General features: G+C 43.9%; 1 protein-coding gene across 2 annotated transcripts in view; it reads left to right on the top strand.

Moving 5' to 3' along the window:
* The window catches only part of grik2 (glutamate receptor, ionotropic, kainate 2), a 172,375-nt gene that overhangs the window by 75,495 nt on the left and 72,212 nt on the right, over positions 1–24,668 (top strand). For both annotated transcript variants that reach the window (XM_048260176.1, XM_048260177.1), the window contains exon 7: positions 1,384–1,557. In XM_048260176.1, coding sequence (XP_048116133.1) covers positions 1,384–1,557 — 174 coding nt within the window. The remainder of the gene's footprint in view (positions 1–1,383; positions 1,558–24,668) is intronic.

Here is a 24,668-nt window from a genome sequence, read left to right as displayed (position 1 = left end):
TGTGTGTGTGTTTGTGTGTGTGTGTGTGTGTGTGTGTGTGTGTGTGTGTGTGTGTGTGTGTGTGTGTGTGTGTTTGTGTGTGTGTGTGTGTGTGTGTGTGTGTGTGTGTGTGTGTGTGTGTGTGTGTGTGTGTTTGTGTGTGTGTGTGTGTGTTTGTGTGTGTGTGTGTGTGTGTGTGTGTTTGTGTGTGTGTTTGTGTGTGTGTGTGTGTTTGTGTGTGTGTGTGTGTGTGTGTGTGTGTGTGTTGTGTGTGTGTGTTTTGTTTTCTCCTTTCTTTCATCATTCTTCTATCATTTTTCATACAATGTGTCTCTCTCCTTCCTTGTCTGTCTGTTACCCTGCTCGTGAGTTTTTTTTTTTTTTTGGTCACCATTTCAAGGCATTATTGTAACTGTATTCCTATTTTCCATTGGAAGTAGATCGCAAAGACATCACAGGCTAGATTCACAGCTTGAGTTCACATCAAAACGCCTGCCTTTTGTCTGGCTGGCTGGTGGAGAAGGTATAAAAGCTTCAGGAGCTTTAAAAATGAGCATTTCCCCCTTCAAAAAAACCCTTTCCCTGGCTAAGCCAACGCTATTGCCAGGCGATTTATTTAAAACCAACCCCCTTTCCCCTCTTATTTGATATTTTTGCCTGCTTATTCCCCTGTATGGAAAGCGATACTTCCTTTTGAGTGTTTATGTGAATACTCTGGGCCAGAAAGGCATGCAGTCGTGTGACACAGAGATGCTCCAGCAGGGTGCTGATGCCGAGCCTGGCTTTGGCAGGCAGAGGAGCCAGAGCTGGGGCTTTAACTCAGCCACCGCCGTCAACAGCTCAGCCACAGAGACCACAAATGGCTCCCCGGTCACCGCCAGATTTCCTTTTCTCAGAAGCTGGTGTATATGTGTGCTCTGTCATGAGAGCTTGTAGGGAGCTCTACTGAGTGCAATCTATATGCAGTACTAGCAAGCAATTTTCTAGAAAATGGCCATGACCGGTTTGCCATGGAGAGACATTCTTGTTTTGTAGTTTGCTTTTCATCATTTACACAAATCACATATAGCTTTATAGCCACCCTTTGGTCTTTGTAAAAGAGGCACATTAGGGAGACATGTCATTAGTTCTGACATTTCTTTTTCTTTTTGCCTTTTGTGATAGCAGAATGTACAGTATGTCACTGTCAAGTATGGCATTTATTTGTTTGACCATTATTTTTAAAGACTGTTATTACATGATAGTTACTCTGTTGTTAATCCTTTATAATAATATCTTGTTTAATATGTGTTGTATTTACATGCCGTGACTCCTGGAACAATATTTTGCAGATGTTAGTATCTACTAACTAAGGATGCTTCTGTAATGAAGCTGACTTTAATCTGATGGAATGTGTGTCCTCAGGACTTGTTCGCCTTGGACGTGGAGCCATACCGCTACAGTGGAGTGAACATGACAGGCTTTAGGATCCTGAACACTGAGAACAGCCAGGTGAACGCCATCATGGAAAAGTGGTCCATGGAGCGCCTGCAGGCCCCGCCCAAACCCGACTCCGGTCTGCTAGACGGCTTCATGACGGTAAGCTCCCTTGGGGGTTTGAATGGAACGAATGAATTCACCGCTGAAGACTCTCTGTAACTAAAGGGAATTAATATTCACTGGTGTCTAAGAAAAAGAATGAAAATGTATGAATAAGTAGAATGTAAAAGTCATAAAAGTGCTAAAACAAATCTGTCTCACACACATACTGTAGTTAGATCAAAGTCCTTTCAGGCAAGTTTTGCCACTCGACGGTCATCTTGGTAACGCATCCAGGCAGTTATTTTGGACTAATGAGATCAGGCTCCTATTCTAATGAATGGGGAGGCATACATAACTCCAAATACAAATTATTGACATAAAAAGTGCATCAGATGAATTCTTGTTTAAATCTGAATTGAACGGTGTAAAGACAAGCGCCATCTTGGCGTTACTGACTGTTCTCATACATTTCTCTGGTGGAATCTTTAAGTGCAGTCTCTCATCATTTATAAAGTCTCTGGTTAGATTCTGTAAATAAGTTGCATATATTTTTCTGTAAAAAAAAATCCTTCATTTGGCATTTTATTTTCTGTGTACCTTATGTCGGATTTTATCCGAGAATAGTTTATACAGGTCATGCAGTGGTGTGCCTTTGCATGCCATTCCATTCCAATGCATCATGTAATCACATTGGATGCTCACAAGCACTGACATTCCATTTTCTGCCTGTACCAATGTCTGTGGCCACATACCTGTATGCTTTCAGGATATTTCTTCCATCATTGTGTTGCACACACTGTTGGGAGCGCTAACAGTTCTCAGCAAATTGCACAGCATCGTCTAAGACCTCTGGTGGTTTCCTCCGTGCTATCAGAGGAGAGACCGGCTGAAAAATTGCTTTTGGACATGAAAAAAAAAAAAATGGCAACACAAACCACTACACACACACCATCCTCCCCATCCCCTTATCCCCAGAACGGTAGCCGCACACACACCCCCACCCCAGCATAGCGGTCCAGCCCAGGGGATCTAACGCACAATGTCCGGCGTGTGTGCTGGACGCGACCCCTGTGAGTGATAAGTGGGCCCTGCGTAATGGGGATCTGAGGAGTCTGTGATAACAGCACAGAGGCGGGCGAGGCAGCTCCTCAGCTCGGGCTCCACACTGAACTCTTATCCGGGACCCACGCCAAATTATGAAGTCACTAGAGGGAACGAAAAGAGCGTGAATGAGAGGTGTGTGTTTGTGTGAGTGTGTGTGTCTCTGTGTGTGGGCGAGTGTGTGTGAGTGTGAGTGTGTGTGTGTGTATGCCTGTGTACGTGTGTATGTGTGTGTGCGCGTGTGTGTTTGTGAGTATGTCTGTGTGTGTGTGTGTGTGTGCGCGTGTGTGTGTGTGTGTGTGTGCGTGTGTGTGTCTGTGTCTGTGTCTGTGTATGTGTGTGTGTGTGAGTGTGTTTGTGAGTATGTATGTGTTTGTGTGTATGCTTGCAGGTTTCGGTGTGTTGAGAGTAGGGCTGGGCGATATGGCTGAAAACTCTATCATGATATAAGTATTTCATATCAGTCGATATCGATAATTATTGTTTTTTTTTTTTATCTATTTCAGATAAGGACCAGAAGGGAGGAAAAAAGTTCAATTTAAACACTTATTTTAAACTTAATCAATTCCTCTGATTTTAATCACCTCAGTTATCAATCAAAGCAAACAGGGGGAAAAATAGCAATACAATGATGAAAAACACTCAAATAAATAAATGTGCACATAAGTCTGAATGAAAAGCAGCACTGGTTGAAGCCTGGAAATATTGTAAACAAAGTAGCTTAATTTGCTAGTTTATCATAGTCTACTGGTTAGACTGTTCAGTTTCCCCACGTGTGTTTATGTTTCAAATGAATACTTTTTCTCCTTGGGACAGGCCCGTTTGAGTCTGGGAAAATACTTTTCCATTTGCATCGGGATTGAGATGATTAGAACAGTTTTGAACAAATTTGTGCAGCGTACTAATGATGCTAACCGGATTTAATAGCAATTTAGCAGTCGTTTTGCACGATTGTGAATGTTTGGATTACATGTGCATGCTGAGGAGGGATGCGCCTGTTGAGAGGGAGAGAGAGAGAGAGAGAGTGCGCAAGGGGCAAGGACTCAAGGAGAGTCTGTGTTGAGGTAGGCCTACTTCTATCGCCTAGGCTACTCTGGTCGAGTTGCACATAGCTACAATGCAAGATATATTTAGCCTATTATTTATGGACAACGTAAGGCGGGAGGTGGGTGTTGCTTTTAATTATCGAATGTTCTATCGAACGTATTTTTTATTGATATCGATTACATGTCTATTGCGATATATATCGCTATCGTTTTATCGCCCAGCCCTAGTTGAGAAAGTGCTGTACAGCTGAAGGTGATAACGAGAGAACAGATGATGTGAAAGTGTGTGAAAGGGAGGGAGAAAAGCGAGGGACACAGAGAGAAGAGAGAAACAAAAAACATTAAACATGTCCAGAAAGAGAGGAGGAGAAGGACAGGGTTACAGGCTGGAATTAACGTGCCGGCATTAGGACAGCTGCCAAAACAACTGTTGAGGTGATAAAGGGGATGCAGAACCAAGAGGACTGGTCAGACTCCAGTCGGTGGATTGGCGAGCTGCAAATGTTGGCCTTGCGCTGAATGTCTGACCTTCAGGCAGAGACAGTCGTTTTATGGGGCAGTGAATCGTGCTGGCTCAGTTCCCTGCGCCATCGGGAAACTGAACTCACCAATAATCTGCGATGAGATCTTTTTATGAAATTTACTGGATATGGCACATTTGTACTCTCTAGTCTAGAATCAATTATACGAATGTGTCTAAAATCGTTTAGAATCAACCTTTCAAATAGCATCAAATGATCACAAAAGATTTCCATCGTATACCCAAGTGCTACAGATGCCTTTTCACGGATCATTGAGATGAATGCAAACTGCACAGTGCATGGTTGTTACAGGAAGTAAAATATGAGATTGCACACTACCCAGAAAATGTCTCAGGCCCCTGATAGCTTGCGTCTCCCCACACCTGTATACGGGTCTGGGTCTGTGTACGGACATGTCCTTATTTACGGTCATTTTGGCTGAAGAATATTTTTTCAAGATCACGCAGGGGTCAGATCAAAAGCGACCATAAAAATGTGTTATTTGTGGAAAGTGTGCAACCTATTTGCAATAGTTGACACAGCGTTTATGTGTTTAATGCCACTGAAAGCTTGCGGATTGCCAGCTGCAGGCTGCCAAAGTTGTGTTGAGTTTGTGAAGGTGTTATATATAGCTCCTGGAGAAAGCCAAACTGCTTTTCTCTCAAGCTCAGCATCCGGCAGCGCTGATACTTAAGCCATGTGCTTTATGATTCAATCAATAATATTAAGTGTGACAGTAAATGTTGTGTCCTCAAGTTAATGCAGCACAGCTTGAGTCTCAAAATTCACTTTTCATCCAAAAAAAAACAGAATCCCTTGCAGGTGTTTGCCTTTGAGGCAAATCTAATTTCTACTTCAGATTTAAGTACTTTTATGTTGTATATCACACACACACACACACACACACACACACACACACACACACACACACACACACACACACCAAGACAGGAGTGGAGCAGGGCTGCGGCCATAAGGTAAATTGTCTGCTGACACTTTAAACACAGTCGATTAATAGGCAGAGCCTCTGAATCAGCAACACAACTCCTCACCCCAAACCCTTGTCTTCAATCTTCTGTGTAACGATGCTCGTGAAACACCTACACATCTGACAGTCTTACTCAACAGTGTATGTGTGTGTGTGTGTGTTTGTGTTTGTGTGTGTTTGTGTGTGTGTGTGTGTGTGTGTGTGTGTGTGTGTGTGTGTGTGTGTGTGTGTGTGTGTGTGTGTGTGTGTTTTATTTGGGCCAGCGTGGTTATTTCTGTAGTGGAGCGCGTGGTAGATTTATCCCCGTAACCCTGTACAGTGACCCGCTCATCAGGGAATTAATGGCAGATGAGTGGCGAGGCGTGGATTGATTAATTAGACACACGGCCATCAGTCAGCGGCTAATGCATATTGACATGGCGAAAGGTCCCGTAAACACGTGATGAACGGCTTCATTTGTGGGCTGTATTTATGGCTCCTGCGTGCTGTGGCGCAACGGCATTCCACTGTAACTCACTGTGTGGGAGCCTATGACAGATTACACCGACTACCAAAACAAAAGAGTCAGGAGTTTTTCAGGATTATCTTAGAGAAATGTTTCGAAATTATTTGTTTGTTGGTTAGCTTTTTTTGACCTTTGCAAAATGATATACAGTATTTAGCAGGAAATCTCTAGTTGGTATGCATACCTTATTCCATGCTGCATTTACTTGCTTATTTGTTTTATTTAAATGCAGAGCCCATTCATTAATCTCAACATGTATTTGTTTTATTGTTGTTGTTTTTTTGCCATAATATGGAGCGGTTTCTCATATTTGTTTGTGTGTACTGATTAAAGGAATCTCATTCTGCACCTTTTTTCAGCCCTTTATGCAACGATTAATCTTCCTTTGGAGTAACCCTGCCCTAAGTCGCAGCTTAACATGCATAATGAAAATGACCTAACAAGCTCTGCAGGCTCATTAGCATAATTTTTCTCCGTGCTAATTGCTTTAGCTTCTGTCTGATTTACTCTGAGTGCACTAATCTTTAGCAGATTTGCACAACACCCAGGCATGGCCAGCATCCCCCAGACCCGCTGGACCTGCAGGGAGGAAGAGCGAGGGAGCGAGGGAGGGAGGGAGAGCGAGGAATAGATGGAGAGAGGAGAGAGAGAGAGAGAGAGAGAGAGAGAGAGAGGCAAGGGAGATCCCATATGTCATTTATTTTCTCCATCTCACTCTGTGTTCCTTCCTCATCTCTCTCTCTCTCTCTCTCTCTCTCTCTCTCTCTCAGTTCCTCCCTCCTCTCTCGCTTTTCTCTTGCAGAGAAGTCAGGGTCAATTAAACATGCTCCACCGTCAATATTGTCTCCTCCGACTACAGCCCATAATCCGCCACTCTTTTTTTCCCCCACACATGGCTCCGTTGCTTTGAGGAATCTCGATGCTGTTGCCATGTAGCTTGTTTGCTTGTTAACATGCGGCAGCCGGAGTCAGAGGCAAGAGGCGAGAGTGGGATTGATTCTCCATAGCGGCACGTCACGTTGCTCTCCGCCTGCCTCACCAACTTTTCTGACGGATGCAGATCTCAAGCAGATGCAAAGTGACATGGAGATATCAAATGCTGAACAAGACTTCTTTCAGTTTGCTTGACACAGAATGTTCTTTTTGCTTACTTTTTCTGCATTTCTCTCTCTCTCACACACGCACACACACACACTTTCCTCCTCCTCTCTCTCTCTCTCTCTCCATTTGTCCATTTCTCTCTCTCTCTCACTGTCTCTCTCTATCTTTGTGGTGAGAATTCATCTATTTTTTGGGCTTGGATTGCATTACCTAGATCGCTGTCAATCATCTATTAAGTCCTCCAATTCGTTCCAGTGGGACTGAGAAATGCCAATAAATTGAGGCTGCAGAATGAGATGAGCAAAATTAATAGGAGGCCAGCAGCTGACATGAGAGGGAGATGGACGAGGAGGAGCAGAAGGAGGGATAGAAGGAAGCAGAGGCGGAGAAAAGGGGACGGAGGGAGTGAGTGATGGAGAGATATGGGGGGAGCGATTGAATGAGGCTGAGGAGTCTTCCCCCTGCACCACACACACACACACACACACACACACACACATACACACACATACACACACACACACACATACACACACACACACACACACTGGTCAATCACCACTTTGGCTCAGTGGCTTCTCTGATCAACCTGTCTGTCACCGCCTCTCAAAGGGCTGTTCCCTGGCTCAGTGTGTGGCAGGGAACAATGCCAAGGGCCTGGGCTGGAACTCTGTGTGTGTGATGTGTTTGTGTGTGTGTGTGTGTGTGTTTGTGTGTGTGTGTGTGTGTTTGCGTGTGTTTGCGTGTGTGTGTTTGCACCTAGTGTGTCATACAAGTACACAAGTATGTGCATTAATGTATGTGTGTGTGCATGCGTGTGTGTGTGTGTGTGTTTGCATTAGTGTGTGTGTGTGTTTGTGTGTGTGTGTGTGTTTTTAGGGGGTCGGTGGTTGTGGGTGTGCTGATATGACCAGTGCGTGTTTGTGCACGCGTGTGAGTGTGAAGTCGGTGTGGGTCGGTGTGTAGGTGTTTCATGCACAGGGCTGGGGGATTGTGCGCGACCCGGGGCGATGGTGCAAAGCCAAGCCGGCCGAACAGACCCAGACCCCGCAGCCCTGCATGCGAGAGCAGCACACTCTTCCATTTATCACCCCATTTAAATTCCCGCTGCGCTCTCAATAAGGTCCTGGAGAGAGTTCTACAGCACCATTAAATGAAAACGTTTTAAGGTCCTTAGAGCGGGTAGCAAATGAAATACAATCTCAGTGTCTAGTTATTGTAAAAAAAAGGAGTGAGAGGATGAAAAGAGGGAGGAATGAAATTGAGAGGGGGAAAAAGAAATAGAAAGAGAAAAGCAGTAAAATAGAATAATGATCCGTGATAAACAACAACAAAACATTTATGAAGCATTTTACATCGTTTTCTTTACAATGCATGCATCTCTGGAGACCATGTATAGAAAGGATTGACCGAGAGACCGCGGCGAATCAGAAGTCTGCGCCTGAAGGCGCTGTGATACGGTCATGACCGCTCGCCGCACCTCGGCAATTACCAGCGTGATTAGCGGGGCAGATTGACTGGAGAGTCCGTCTCCGCTCCGAGGTTATCTAAGCTTTGATTAGCGCCGAGTGACGGGGATATCCTGGTGCCCAGCCTGGATCTCGAAGAGGACAGACAGCGTGGTCTCCTCTAAAACATCACAGACGGAAGTTAAGAAAGGACGGACGGAAAGACGGAAGGACAAAAAAGGATTTGGAAGCGATTGGGCCACTGGTGTGGTCCCTTTTTGGCTGTGAAATCTCAGTCGTGGACTTGGCTCTCTGTCGCAGGAAAAGTGGGCTGTGAACACAAATCCCCTCCCCCGCCCCTCCACGCCACGGCTGCCCCCCCACCCAAAACGCAGAGCCCCTGTAGGCCGTGGCTGGCTGCCCGTCTCAGTGTGTCATGGAAGCCGGCCGCCTTGGCCGAGGGCTGGGTGGGATTTGGCAGCGTCCCGCCCGGGCCCACATGCCGTATTAGGTGTTTGGACACGAGTCTCGCTGGAGCGCCGCTCCAGCAGCTGGTTTGGCATGTGCCCGTCCTGGCAGAGGCCCGGTCCGCAGGAGGGCCAGCGGGGCACGCCAAAGCACAAACTGTCAAGCTGTCCCTTGGCCTCCACACTCAATGGAGAACACCGTGTGCCACCGCAACCTATCCAAGCCAAAACACACTGTACCTGTCCAAGCACACACTGTACCTGTCCAAGCAAACACACACACTGTACCTGTCCAAGCAAACACACACAGTACCTGTCCAAGCAAACACACACTGTACCTGCCTTATGGTCACGCATACTGATGTAACGTTCAGATGAGTGTGGAGTCAAAATTCAAATCTCAAAAATTAAAAAAAAAACACACATATGGTGGCATTCAGACAGGCCCATGGTGTGTTCTTGAAATACCCTTGTCTGCAGGCACGGTCTCCCACTCCAGCGCCTCTCAATTTGGGTCTCCAGTCTCCCATGTTCCCATCCTCCTAGTGTAGTTAAAAGGGACTTTGTGGAGGGGACTTTGTGCTTGTGATTTATTAGAGATGCCATTATCTCTAGTGCACACACACACACACACACACACACACACACACACACACACACACACATAGAGAAGGCTGGTAAAATATGTTTTTTTTTGTTTTTTTGTGGAGGGTGTAATTGTGTTTTTGTGCGGTTGGTATGGTGCTGAGCGCTGAGGCAGGAAGCTGTCATACGGCCGCTGAGCAGACTTGAGGGCTGCAGATTAATGACTCCACACCCCGCCATGTCACCAGCGGCCATCCAGGTAGACAGGTGTCCCTGGAGACGGGTTACCTCGGAGACAGGAGTGATCATGTCAGAGGAGAGGGAAAAAAACTGAAGTCATCTGCTTCTTGCATCACCACACACATGTGCACCGCATGCACACACACACACACGCACACACACACACACACACACACACACACACACACACACACACACACACACACACACAGGCCTTTAGGTCTGTTCTCAAAGAGTTCCCCCACCCTCCCTACCCAGTGTGGGAGATGGAGAATAAATCAATGAATACATTCACATTTTAGTCAATCAGGACTTATTTGATTTGGATACTGTATATAAAGTCTGATATATTATATATTATAATATATTGACAACAGTCTGATGTATATACAATGGATTCTGATATTTATTTAATAAATGTGGATGTTCAGATGGCATGTTGTGTTGTGTAGGCCAGGGGAACCTTCCAGAAATAGCCAAATAGAAACAGCAGCAGTTTAGCCCATTTGCTCCATTAGAAAAGCAACACTTTATGTACAGTATGTCTTTTTAAATGCCTTGCCATCTCTCTGTCTCTGTCTCTCTCTCTCTCTCCTCATCCAGTTCTTTGTGTGTAGCTGCCTACATTATTGATTTGGTTTGTTTTAGCCTCACAAATAGACAGTCCTATATGGTTTTTTGAGTGGTGTACAATTACTGCATTCCCCAGCGTGCGTACATCCGCCCCTCAGGATCATACAGTGAGATAACGATTTTAGGATTAATAGTCATTAGCCTACTAAGCCTTAGTGTTTTGCCTGTCATTGGCGTTGGCTTGCTGCTTATCCTCCAGCTCAGCTCAGGTCTTTTGTTTTTCTCACTCTGGATAGTAAACAGGCTGACAGTTGGATTCAGAAATGTGGCCATTGCTGGACAAATTCCAAAATGTTTTTTTTTATTTATTTATTAAATATAAAGGATTAACACAATCACACCAGAACAGGAGGAGTAATGTTTGTTTCTTTCTCACTTCAGAAGATGAGAGTACCATGGCATGATACTATTTTCCTCATGGGTTGTACTGGCAAGTGTGTAATCCAATCTACAGCATCACAAGTTCTCAGACCACAAACATGTCCAGAAATAGTTAGAATCTGTACTCCTTCCTTAATTCCATAAAGGGCTACAAGCATAGATATTTTCTCCTTTACATTGATCAATTAGTTATTTACTCAATTACTCATAAATTACATAATGCAATAACTTCCAATAACTTACTGTACTGTTGTAAGTATTTGATCAAATGTTTGATAGATGTGTCATTGGTTGTTGACCATCATAGGGCGTATTTGCACTTACCAATGCAATCAAATTGTTTATGTCAAGATCTGTCTAAATCCATTCTCCTCAATCCTTCACTAGTGAATAAAGTATTAAATCAGTCATTATCAGTTATGCACTGGTCAGAGTAAGATTTTATCTAGTATTAGAGCCAGTCTCTCTGCTTCCATCTCTCTCTCTCTCTCTCTCTCTCTCTTTTTGATTGGTGGTGGATGTGACATGTTGTGTGTAATGAGCTGGTTTTGGCCCAGCTCCAGTCAGTGCCATGAGCCATTATTAGATCTCTTACCCACAGAGATATTTTATGCTCCTTTCTTTCTCTCTCTCTCTCTCTCTCTCTCTCTCTCTCTCTCTCTCTCTTTCTTTCTCTCTCTCTCTCTCTGTGTGCGTGTGTGCATATGTGTGTCTCTCTTCCTTTATACTTGTTCTCTCTGTCTCTCTGCATCCCCTCTATCTTACATGGCACCCCACCCAACAGTTATATGGAAAATACAGCTCTGGAAAAAATGAAGAGACCACTGCACATTTTCCTGATGCCATCCATCCATTGCTGAGTGACATTCAAATGAGTTGACGCCGTCATATTGAAAATTAAGAGACCACCGCAAATTTGGCTGTCAACTCATTTGAATGTGATTCAGCAACCTATCTATCTATCTATTTATCTATATATTTATCTATCATTCTATCTATCTATATATCTATTAATGAATGAATGAATCTATCTATATATCTATCTACTGTATCTATCTATCTATCTGGTAAAGTTTATTAAAAACAGGTATAAAATTATCTTTTGTCAAATTATCAACAATGAGATAAACCTTGAAGGGAACACATTTATTCTGAGAAACAAAAATACCTGAAAAATAAATTAATATAATATAAGTGTTTCGATGTGGGGGTCCGTCAGATAGACATTAATGTTAATCCCTCATCGTCAAATATAGACGAAAGGAAATAAATGTCCATCAAAGGTGATGCCGTCACGTTATGAAACTAATGATTTGTTTGAAATTGTGCCGTCCTCGATATGTCTGCTAATATCCTGACGGCCCGCTAAACTTTTTCCCCACACCAAGACTCTGAAGATTAATTCTAGTTCCACAGGTTTATTGGAGTTAAAGAAAAGGTGAAACTGCAACATACAAAAGGGCAAGGACAAATTAGCGCCATGCCATTCAAACTCGATTACACATGAATAAAGGCTCTACAAACATAAAATCACTTTGAAAATGAAGAATACCTCCACACAATATCAAAAAACAAAGTATACATACCGACGATGCTATGCCAGACACAAGATGTTGAGAGATGCGATTGGATATGCATGAATCTAACAGACTGAACAAATGGCTGAAATGCGTGAGTTGAGTGTTTACTTCCTAACTACGGGTCAAGTCATAGGACATTTACAACAACGCATCACCTTTGATGGACATTTATTTCCTTTCGTCTATATTTGACGATGAGGGATTAACATGAATGTCTATCTGACGGACCCCCACGTCGAAACACAACGCAGAAGGTACACCTTTCTCGTTGGAATTTGACGCCAAGGACCCTTGACCATGCGTCAGACCTTTGACGAGTAGGGAGTGAGACTGGGTTGCTGCAGGATGATCTAATCATGACCCACTTTTAGTGTCTTGGCAGAGACTGAGAGATTTGTTTTTGTTTAGTTTTGTTCAGTCAACAAGGGTGTGGACAGAGCGACAACACAAAAACAAATTAAAACCTTCTCAATTGATAACCTTTTCAAATCATTAACCTTGGATGAATAGAAATGTTCGCCTCCTGCTGAAATGCAGAGATGCAGCATTCAAGTCTGGAGACCGGACAGCTTACAGCTCAGCCACGGCAAAACATGCATATAATGAATGAAGAGCACTTTAGCTCCTCGGGCCCTCAGTGACCCACACATGTGGCAGGGCATACAGACCATCACAAGCTTCAAACTTTCCAGTACTGGATCCCTCCCTGACGGACAAGTAAACTACTTTTACACTCACTTTGCTGCTTTCAGACACGTCCTCCGCAGTATATGCGGAGCTTTGTCAAACAGAGGTCGACCCTTCGGGTGATTCAGATATGATGCTATGCAGTCATATGTGTGAATGACACCGATGCACATTACTGTAACAGAATCTCCTTCGTGGTTGAACAGGTTGAACGTTGTTTAACACGCAGATGAACAGATTCTCTGCATGTTCTTCGCTTCGTTCAGACACGAGCTCATTTACATAATGTCCGTCGCAAATACAGTACTAGGAGGGGAGTAGTGTAACAGCCGGCTAAGTTCAGAGTTCCAAATGTCCGGTTATGCTGTTCAGATATACGCCCCAACCACTGGACATCCGCAGAACATGCAGACTTACACCTAGTTCTGAAAGCAGCTTTCTATCTATCTATCAATCTATCTATCTATCTATCTATCTACGATGTGCATGTGCACTTAAGCTGTTTGGGACAGCACACATGTCATTGGTGGTCTCACAGTGTTTGGGGACAGCACACATGTCATGGTTTGATAGATACAGATAAAAATAGATAGATAAAAACCCTTGCGATAAAGGACAGAAGGGCTTGGGGTGGTCTGTCTGCCTACAAACACACACACACACACACACGCATGCACACACACACACACACACACACACACACACACACACACACACACACACAGTAGTTGTGGCAGAGGATCATGTCAGAGGCGTTTGCCATGTGAGTGTATGCTGCCCGAGAGCACTGTGAAGAAGTGAGTGAGTCAGAAGTAGACAGGGCATTGGAGGAAGGAGGCATCAGGAGGGAGAGAAGCAACGGAGTCAGACAGCATGATTGACTTCACATGAAAGTTTAGTGTGTGAGTGAGTAATCTCCATTTCTAGCACCTAGACTCGGAAAATTGGAGTATAATGAAAGAAGTGTCATGCCAAAAGATAGATAGATAGATAGATACTTTATTGATCCCCAGGGGAAATTCAAGGTCTCAGTAGCATACAGACAAGCTAGGGAAGGGTGTCTCAAACCCCTCGAGAAAACAGGTGGCCAATCAGAGATTTCAAACAAACAACCTAGGGAACAACATGTCACAATGCTAACCCCCTCCTGTAAACTGGCAAGCAAGAAAGGACATCTCCAATCGGAAGAGGGCAAGAGGTTGAGGAACCTACAACCAGAGCAACTGGTGGATGGAGGTGGAGATGTTGGCATACTGAAAGTAGTGTAGAGGTGTGTTGGAAGCAGAACTGAACTTACGTATTTGTAAAATAACAGGTCTACAATAGTGCGCTTTAAATTACTCACTCATGAAAGCATTTTAAAAGACAAATAGTTCCCTTTGACATTGAGGTTAATTTGTGTGAAAGGTCAGCTAATCGTCATGAGTGAGTCATCATGAACTGCAGAGACAAAAAAGAACTCAAATAAAGCTGTCAGGATATGACAGGTAACTAATGCCATCTAAATCAACAGCATTCTTAAACCTGTCCAGCATTTTCATAAAGCATTGAAAGGAATTCCTAGTATGAAGTCCTTGACCTCATCATCCATTTTGATGAATGGCAGGATTCAAACATTGCATTGAAAAGATACTGAATGGAACTTTTATCTAGAACATACTGAAGGTTAAAAACAGCAATTTAATCAACACTATATTTTGTTTATCAGATGCTCTCTCTTTCTCTCTCTCTCTCGTTTGTTCGTTCGGAGGCTCTCTGTCCAGGCAGTGACCAGACCATTTAAGGGCTGCCCATTTGTATGCCTGACAGCAAAGCTTGTTTTTTAATTGGAAAAAGCCCACCTCAAAGGCTGTTTAAATCTCATTTCTTTGCCTGAAGAGTGAGATCAAATGCTGTATTTAGTCAGAGGAAAGGATTTGTGTGGGATCATGGGAGGTCAGCTTGACTCTTCAGACTGGATTGCCTCGTCACAACTTCTAAGGAATGGAGAGAAAGAGAGAAAGAAAGAAAGAAGAGCAAGAACAATAGAGGTTGAGAGCATGAGAAAAGTTATAATGGAATAAAGTTACCCCAGATAAGAGATAGAGAAATAGAGAACAGAGAACTGCAATAAATAAATAAATAAATACATGACAAGATATATGATTTATTTTAACAAATGAGAAGAAGCATACAGTATGAGTGAGAGCTTGTGAGACTAGAGCCCCCTCTCACCTGCAGCGGATGTTGAGACCGTGGCAACAACTGCCATGGCAACCTTTAGATGACCTTTACCTGTCCAACCACTCTCTCCCGTCGACTGCAGGCTGCGTGTACCCTTGCTGTGACCCTTGAATGCGCTTGACCTGAGCATAATCGAAGCCAAAGTTACACTGGCTAGAAATGCATGGAAAAAAAACAGGCTTGGCGACACAGCTTTCTTTTCAGTAATCTCAGTCATTGCCTCTGTGTCACACTGAGAGTGGTCCCCTACAAACAGATAGGTGTGGCAGACCTGTTGGAAAGGCTTTGGGGGGGAGGAACTAAAAGAATGAATGTAAAGTCAAGAATTATTCTTTTATTTGACTACTGCTTGACCAATGTAAATGCTTTTAAATGTAGAGTATCACAAGTAGGTCTGTAGGCCTTTGCTAAGCCGATTGCAGCAGCAAAGGCTCCTGTTCTGCCTCATTTTCGGGCTCATTTTAAGCCTGAGAACTCTCCCTCGGGCCATGGCGACAAAGGAACATCCATCGCCATTTGGTGTGGCACGACCATACGCCGTTCGCGCGAGGGTATAAAAGCTAATGTAAAGTCGTAGCAGATTGATGGAGGAAGAGCAACAGACGATGTAGCGGCTCCTATTCCACACTAATGGCATGCTTTGCAGAGACCTCTGCAGCCTCGGGGCTACGCTAGGCTCTTTAACGAGAGGAATTCAATTAAGCTGATTAACCATTTAGAGGCCGCTCGCTCCAGGATTAATTCCACTCCGGAGAGGCTAACCGTCAGACTAAGGGGGGTCCCCTGTGAACCAATCCTGAAGTAAGAGGATGAGTGAGAGAGAGACTGAGAGTGAATGAGTGAGAGAGAGAGAGACAGAGAGGAAGACAAAGGAATGTGAATTTGAATTGCAAACGCATCTGCTAACGCAAGAACGCACAAGGTTGTCGGCACGGTTTAGCAGTTAGCACTGCAGGATTTTGCTGGTTATTATTTTATAACCTAAACCAAACTCACACATGCATGCACATAAATGCGGGCACACACCTACACAAACACACCAGCATACACACACACACATGCACAAACACACACTTAGGCACGCAGAGAGCTTAAAAGCCATTACCATCCAAAGGAGCTCATAAAACCAAACTGGAAGTATATAGAGAGAGAGAGAGACAGAGAGAGAAAGAGGAAGATAAGAAGGCAAGTTGATTTCTGCAGTAAAAGGCTTATTCCTTTACGCTATGTCCCTGAAGCCCAGAGTGAGGCGTGTTGTGCTTGCTGTTGTGCTTACCTAGCGGTGCCTTTTCTGGATGATCTCCCTCCTTTGCTAGCCTGACAGTGTGCGCTGGTGGAAAGGTTCACGGGCACTGGGGGCGATTTCTCATGCTTGCTGCCTGACAACAGTCATCAGCCATCTTCCTGCCTCTGCACTCCTCCTGCATTGTCCCTGTGCTCTGGAAAAGCCAGGTGGTGGAGAGAGCATCACAGATAGTCTCTTTGCCTTTTATTATACACTCTACTAACTCACTGGAATTACTGTCTAAATTCAGTGTGTTACTATTGGGTTTGCCTGTGAGTTACTTCTGGTCTTTTGATTTATGTATCTTATTCTTGCTGGAGGTGACACTTACTCACAGCGGATAGAAGGCAACCTTAGGATCATATCCTGCTTTCACGTTCATATCTTAAACAACAGTCAACGGCAACAGCTTGTTTTATAGCTTATGCCAGTGTATGCCTTGTGCAGATTTGTATACTTGTACAGATGTGTTTAATGGCTCTGATATCCTTGCAATTTCACAGAAAAAAGATAGGCAGTTAATAACAGGGGTGCAGTGAAATATTATGTAGCAATAGTAGTAGTTTATTTATAGGGATCTATCATAGTATAGGCTTTTAGACTGCAGAAAACCTGCAAGCTTACTCACACAGTACTCCTTACTAAATATTGCCCATGCACAGCCATTAGCTGAGTGGCAGAAAAGCATGCACTAATATTCATATGTAAATGCCACGGCTTTTGCATGCTTCTGCCTATTTTCTCTCTATTCCTTTGTACTTTCACATCCACACATTGTGTTGGGGCATTACATCTTGAGAGGGTTTTTTCCCCCAGTGACACACACTCTTGTGCTCCTTAGTTGCCACTAGGGATCAATATCCATCCAAGAGAGTACAAACTGCTTATTCTCCCATGTTTTCAGTACATTTACTACCAGGAAAACATTTCAATGCTAATTCAATTTACTATAACTACCTGGAAACTTGTTAAGTAAATGTTGTTTTTTATCACTTGGTCAAGTCATTGTGTAGAGCTTCGCACAAAGAGGATGCCATTAGCTTAACTGGTGGAATTGGAGCTCAGTTAATTATTGTAAATGTGTGTGTGTGTGTGTGTGTTTGTGAGAGAGTATCCAATCAGCAGTATGGGTGAGGTGGCGAGCTCAAACAAACATTACTAACGCAACAGACCGTTGTAAACACAGTACGGGAACAGAAGCGCTCCTAGTAAATTAGATAACCTAGGGTTCCCATCACAGCATCACAGAGAGAGAGCGCGAGAGAGAAACAGAAGACATTAAGACTGGCTGACAAACAGATGATTTTCCATTTAACACTCCATTGAGTTCCCAGTTATTCCACATCCGGTGTTGGGGCTGTAGTGATGGTGGCAGCCGTTGCACAGTAAGCACGCCCCAGCCACCTCTGCGTCCTCTAAAGGCCTCGAGCCGCCCCGCCACGTCATTTCCCAACACAAAAGCCGTATGGATACAGACGCCTACTGTGCGCTGATGGCAGAGCCTGATAACCTGACTCTCGCCAGATAAATTTCGTTCCGCTTAGCTCCGCCTAGCTTCACTCACATCCATCTGGGACCTCTTCCATTGAGAGTGATTTCTGCACCCGATTTTATGGTACAGCCAATCAGGACGAACAGACTGATGGACACAGAGAAGGCAGAAAAAAGAGAAAGAGACAGACAGAGAGAGGTGTAAATAGGATGAAAGAGATGTAGTATTTGACTCAATTAGTGAGCAATAGAGTAAGACAGACAACACAGATAGCCAGACAGACGGATTGATAGAGGGGCAGCAGATATATAGAAACAGAGATAACTAGATGGAGTGTGGGGCAATAAATATATAGAATCAGAGATAACTAGATGGAGAGTGGGGCAATAAATATATAGAATCAGAGATAACTAGATGGAGAGTGGGGCAATAAATATATAGAATCAGAGATAGCTAGATGGAGAATGGGGCAATAAATATATAGAATCAGAGATAACTAGATGGAGAGAAAGGCAACAGACGTTTGGGACGTGGTGGGAGATTAGGGTTAGGATAACAGGTCTCTGAGGCAGAGCAGCCTGGGGCCTGGTCCTGTTTGACAAACAAAGAGCTGAAGAGCTGGCAAACTCAATTAAAGGGCACATTTCCCCCAGGCTGAGCGAAAATGTGAAATTATCCATGCTTGTTAAACCTGTCACTTCATTTCACTTCAATTATTAGTTATGATCTTAGGGACCCCTTGGTTAATTGTTTTCTTTTCTCCTTCTGGATATGGTTGGTATGGCACAAAGAAGCTTCTTTTATCCTCTTAGCTCACATGGTGTCTAGCATCATAGTCCTTAAGACTATTGAGTTAAATTTTTAATTTCAAATGACAAGTAGTATAATGGGTGCATTCTGGTGTTGAATGAACCACATTGTCTTTTGCAGCAAGAGACAATTACCTAATATTAATCTCTGCGGAGGTAATGTTGTTAGAGTGCCTGCACATTTCTGTCTGATCATCTAAATCAAACAGTAATGTATTGGTATGGATAGTTGTTAGTGCAAAAGAGGTATTCTGATTCAATTGTTTGCACATTTAGATACAATTCAGGCGCTCCTCCAAGCAGATCAGAATGAATTATATTCAGGGGAACTGAAATATAGCCCACATTTTTCTAAATGAGTAGCACAAACAGGAAACAACCGGGAAGTTCTCAAAACTCACATCATTCTCATGAATTTGTTTTTGCCTCGACGTGTGTTATTAGATTTTAGCACTAGCCTTTGCAGCCCACTGTTCTGTTACTCTTGTAGCCTTTCCAGAGGGAAATGAGGAGAGAGAGAGAGAGAGAGAGAGAAATAAGGTGCTGGCTTGCAGTTTTTTTTTGTTGTGACCATCTGAAAAGACATCTGAGCTGTAATAGCTCTGTTACAGCATGTGGGAAGATTCCATTAATCCAATGGATCAAAGAAGTGTCAGATAAACAGCAAACGCACCAGCCTGAGTCATAACACACGGGTCACAGCTCGCTGTGTGAGTACAACTGCTGGTTCAGCACTCTTGAGCACTGCCAACCCTCACAACAAATGGACTGCAGCACACTCCGCCTGTGTCACAACTCACACTCCGCTTCAGCAACCCCCCTTACAACTGCTTGATGATCTCTTCCAGGCGATCACTAAAAGCAAAGCATCAATATCTTGATTTCACATAAACCCCAAGAGTCTCTCCAGAACAAGTTATTTTAAATGAGAATAAAGTGCTCCATCGGGATCTCACTGTAAGTATATTGCAATTATCATAAGAGCAATATCATGTGTACCAGCAGCATTTTGACATACTGTAGGAGCTTTACTCAGTTAATTAAATGGGCTTGTAATCACATTCAGAGTATAGGACACTCTGTGGACACACAGGAAATTAAATGGGCTTGTGTCACATTCACCCTTCAGGACACACATGTGTTAATGGACACACACAGAAAGATACACACCCGTGTGTGTGTGCCCTGCCTGAAAGACACACCAGCGTGACAAACACATTGCGCACGCACACGCACACACACACACACACACACACACACACACACACACACACACACACAACACACACACACAATGGCTTAAGGAAAGTTAATGCTTGTCTAAATTATTCTTCACCCTTCAGCACTTATAACCTTACAAACATACACACACACACACACACACACACACACACACACACACACACACACACACACACACACAGTCCTCCTGAGGATATATTGGGCAGGGGGGATTAGCTTTTTTCAATTAGCGGATTTAAAACTTGCATTATTGTTTGCAATTAGTCTGGGGTCTTTCACCAAGTGGCAAGCACAATAGCAGGATAAAAAATACAGGGGGAAGAAAGAAGTGTTGCACATAGCCAAATGGATAAAATACACCACTTTTCTCAGCACCTCTCAGAGGAAAGAACGAGGAGGACTGGCAAGAATAAGACTATTTTATGGTTACTTTAAGAATTGCAATGAATAGAGGGGTGGCTGATTGCAGGGAGCACATTAAGAAGTGCTTAATGAATTTAAAGTGCACACGAGCTTCCCTAGGTGATATCTGCATGGGGCGAATCAACCCTTCTCATCTGTGCTGCGGCTCTCTCTCTCTGTTGTGCTAGCGCTCAAGTATCGCTCTCTTTCCTGCACACAATCAATTCACATTGGCCTCAGAAATTACATATTATGTAGCTGTGCTCTAATTAAGTCTAAACCCCATAAAGGGAATCCCCATTAGCTTCCTAATTAAAATGGTTTGAGACCTTTCCGCCGATGAGGGTGCGTACCGGTGTGAATGAGAAGTGTGTTCAATCAGTTGGCTCATTACAGGTATGTTATTACTACACTACACACTGCCATATTGATGAACAAAGATTAAGAATATATTTACACCAGTGTGATAGCTACAGTACATTTAGTATATTTAGACAGAGATACACAGCTACTTCAAAGTACATTTCAGGGTTTAGGTTAAGTTGGAACAGGCATTTAAGTCCTTATTCAAATATATGAATAAAGAACAACTCAGGAAAGGAATTAAAGAAAAAATAAGGAGGAATAGGGTGATGTAAAAAAGGAAGTAATTGTCCATGATGAGCCCTGTGTGTTGCAGAGCATATTGTTTGTATTCTGGTTAAGGATGCTCATGTGCAAGGGCAAGCGTAGCAACCTAAGTTTCCAGGAGAGTGACGCACTTAGTGTTGATGATTTGTAGAATTAGCTAATTACCATGCAGCAGCGGAGGTAGGCTGGGGAGTGAGGTGGCTGGAGCGACCGTGGAGCGTGGGGTGGCGGGAGGGAGATCGTGTTCAAGCAACGCGGGCCGAGGATCAAGCCAGACCCGGCGGGGTGTGTTTAAGTGGAGCATCAGCCATGTTCTCATTACCCCAGACACACAGCGGGTCATGGGGACTGTGACATGGATGTGGTGTGTGTGTGTGTGTGTGTGTGTGTGTGTGCTTGCGTTATGCATATGCACGTTGAACCCCAGTTGTTATGCATACTAAATACTATGCAGTGACTGACGACTTTGCACGGAGGTCTACAAGTACAAATGTCTTTAAATGAACTGTGGCCCACACTGAAATAATTAGAAACCTGCACCAAGGCCATTCCTGATGTTAATGTTTTCATTCTGAGCCAGCATTATCTCCTTCGCATTTCAACACTGTGCCCCCTTTCTCACAACAATCTTTTGCAAGGCCTCACTCCCACAAAGGCTGGTCACAGAGCCTTGTGCTTTGCATTTGGAGCCCAGTGTGTTTGGCAGTGTTACGATGGAGAGGAGAAAACAACCACGCCCCACTCCAAACAAAAACACCAAAAAAATAAATTGTTATTTTTATCCATCATGTTTTGACGTGAACCGCAGGTGTTCTCCAGCACCATTTGCCTGATTACCATCAGCCCTTGTCGTCGTCTGTCCAAAATCCATAGCTTTCTTCTCCCTCTCTGTCGCCTCCTTCTCTCTCTCTCTCTCTCTCTCTCTCTCCCCCCCCTCCCTCCCCCTCTCTCTCTCTTTCTCTCTTTCTGCACTCATCTGCCTTGGCGGCTCTCTCCATTCCCCTCGTCTCTCGGCGGTTGAATCTGCGTCGTTCCCGTTTCTCATCTTCAGGGACCATTGCCCTGCGTCGTTTGTCAGACAGCCACAGCGATGAGGTGTGCAGAGTGGATATCGTCATTATGAAAGAACATCGGCCGTAATAATGATACGTTTCGTACACTCAATTTCCTTTCCTATTGAACCACGATCACACAACAACATTTTAAACCCTAATAGCTATGCGGTTGTGCTGCTTTTTTCCCTTTCAGTCTTTCTTTTTTTTCTTCATGTGTCTGCTGTGACATTGAAGGCTTCTCTCGAGAAGGCCTGTCGATATCCAGACTTGTAAGCCGACTGAAGCCTGTATTTGAGCAAGTGGTCATGTTAGAGAGTGAAGACAGATACATGTTTTCAAAAAGAGGTGGGGAGAATAGAGAGCACAGGTAAGAAAGAGGGATAGAGAGCTACAGGTAAGAAAGAGGGATAGAGAGCATGGGTAAGAAAGTGGAGTGGAGGATAGAGAGCTCGGGTAAGAAAGAGGGATAGAGAGCACGGGTAAGAAAGTGGAGTGGAGGATAGAGAGCACGAGTAGAAAAGTGGAGTGGAGGATAGAGAGCACAGGTAAGAAAGAGGGATAGAGAGCACGGGTAAGAAGGTGGAGTGGAGGATAGAGAGCACAGGTAAGAAAGAGGGATAGAGAGCATGGGTAAGAAAGTGGAGTGGAGGATAGAGAGCACGGGTAAGAAGGTGGAGTGGAGGATAGAGAGCTCGGGTAAGAAAGAGGGATAGAGAGCACGGGTAAGAAGGTGGAGTGGAGGATAGAGAGCTCGGGTAAGAAAGAGGGATAGAGAGCACGGGTAAGAAAGTGGAGTGGAGGATAGAGAGCACAGGTAAGAAAGAGGGATAGAGAGCACGGGTAAGAAAGTGGAGTGGAGGATAGAGAGCTCGGGTAAGAAAGAGGGATAGAGAGCACAGGTAAGAAAGTGGAGTGGAGGATAGAGAGCTCGGGTAAGTGGAGTCAGGGGGGAAAGGAGGGAGTACAAAGAAGGGGGGTGAGAGAGCAAATGAGAAAGAGAGAGAAGAGTGACAGAGGGAAAGAAATAGAAAGAGAATGAGAGAGGGAGAAAGAGAGATAGCACATAAAAGCCCATCAGCATTATTTGCCTTGGGCAAAATCCCAAAAACAAACAACAGCCTGAGGGCAGAGCTTTCCAGGTAGCTGCAGCTGCTGACGGCATCTTAGGTTTTATTTGAACTAGGGATGCACGATATATCGGCGGCCGATATATTATTAACCGATAAGTGAAAAAATGAAAATATTATTTTCAGTCCGATAACAGAATTCTGGCCGATAATTTGCGCCGATATTTTTTAAAGTCCTAATTTAGGCCTACGTAAGGTCCGTCTGACTACACTGAGCTACTTGAGCTTGGTTGGCTATACTTTTTCCTCAATATAATGTCAGCGGTGTGAATGTATTTCACCACTCTAACAAAATCTGTGCATATGCGTTCATTTGGGAATCTGTGCATCTGAAAATCCTCTGGTGAATGATCCGCCATTTAACCTTAACAGAGCGGAGCTCTGCCGTCTTGTGCTGGTGTGTTTGCACTTTACCGCGCTGGTCGGGGAAACAAATAAACAAATAAACAAACTCGTTAGTGGGACGAGTAGGCTACATAAGTAGGCTCTCTCTCTCAAGATACAGTCTGAGGAGTTGCAGCTTTATTCAACCCGATTGAAACTAAACCTAAGTCTCCCCTCAGGAACTCTGATTTGGTCATACTGTAGCTTATTCCAAGGAGCCGTGAGCGTTTAGTCCTAAATGAAACGATTCAAACTCTCTTCAAATTCACTGACGTCAGGTTCACTTAAAAGAGCCACAATACTGTAGGGCTAGACTTTATGTTGTTGACTGCCTATTGAGGACTATTATGAGTTCTGTCCATCATTTGGTGGTAGGTAAAATTACTGCAATAAAATTATGCACAAAATGCTTTCCCCAAATCACCAATTTGTTTTCAAATATCGGGCACAACAAACCAATAAATATCGGTTATCGTTATCGGCCCTAAAATTCCCTATCGGTGCATCTCTAATTTGAACCTCTATTTCTAGTAAATATAATGCAAATATTCAAGAAACAGCGAACAGAAAAAACACAGTGTCCCATTTCACGTTGTGTACTAAGGTCCTAGAGTAAATGGTGCTACATGGAGCCTAGCATTGCGGATGATTGACAGCATAGCTAAGCTTATTTTGTGAGTGTAGCATTTACTCTGTCACCTTCAGTCTCATGTGGGCCCCTTCACAACCCCCCTCCCCACCCCCACCAAAACTCGTTACTCAACGCTCAATCCCACTATAGCTGCGTACAGCCCAGGCAATTTTATGATTCATTTAGTTCAATAAAGGGCGTTTATTAAAGTTTACTTACTTATCAATAGCAGCCGCTGTGTTATTGGGCCCTGGCAGCTCATAGAGGATTGGAGGCTGATCGGAGAGGATAGAGACGTAAATGAGAAGGAGGAGAAAAGGGAAGAGTATGGGGGTGCTGGGGGTCTCTCTCTTCTTTCTCTCTCTCTCTCTTTCTCTCTCTCTCTCTCTCTCTCTTTTCTCAAATTCAAAATGCTTTATTGGCATGACAAGTTCACTCATATTGCCAAAGAAATTATTATACAATACATCTGTGTGTGTGTGTGTGTGTGTGTGTGTGGGCTTAAGAAAAGGAGTGAGTGGGGGTGTGTGCTGGGGTATGACTCTCTCTCCTCTCTCTCTCACCTGGATTAAGAAAATGGGAGAGTGTGGGGGGGGCTAGGGTAT

Source organism: Alosa alosa, chromosome 13 (genome assembly GCF_017589495.1).
Source record: "Alosa alosa isolate M-15738 ecotype Scorff River chromosome 13, AALO_Geno_1.1, whole genome shotgun sequence".
In the NCBI taxonomy this organism is placed as follows: Eukaryota; Metazoa; Chordata; class Actinopteri; order Clupeiformes; family Clupeidae; genus Alosa; species Alosa alosa.
The sequence above is the reverse complement of the archived record's forward strand: the minus strand, read 5'-3'. Positions and strand labels throughout refer to the sequence as shown.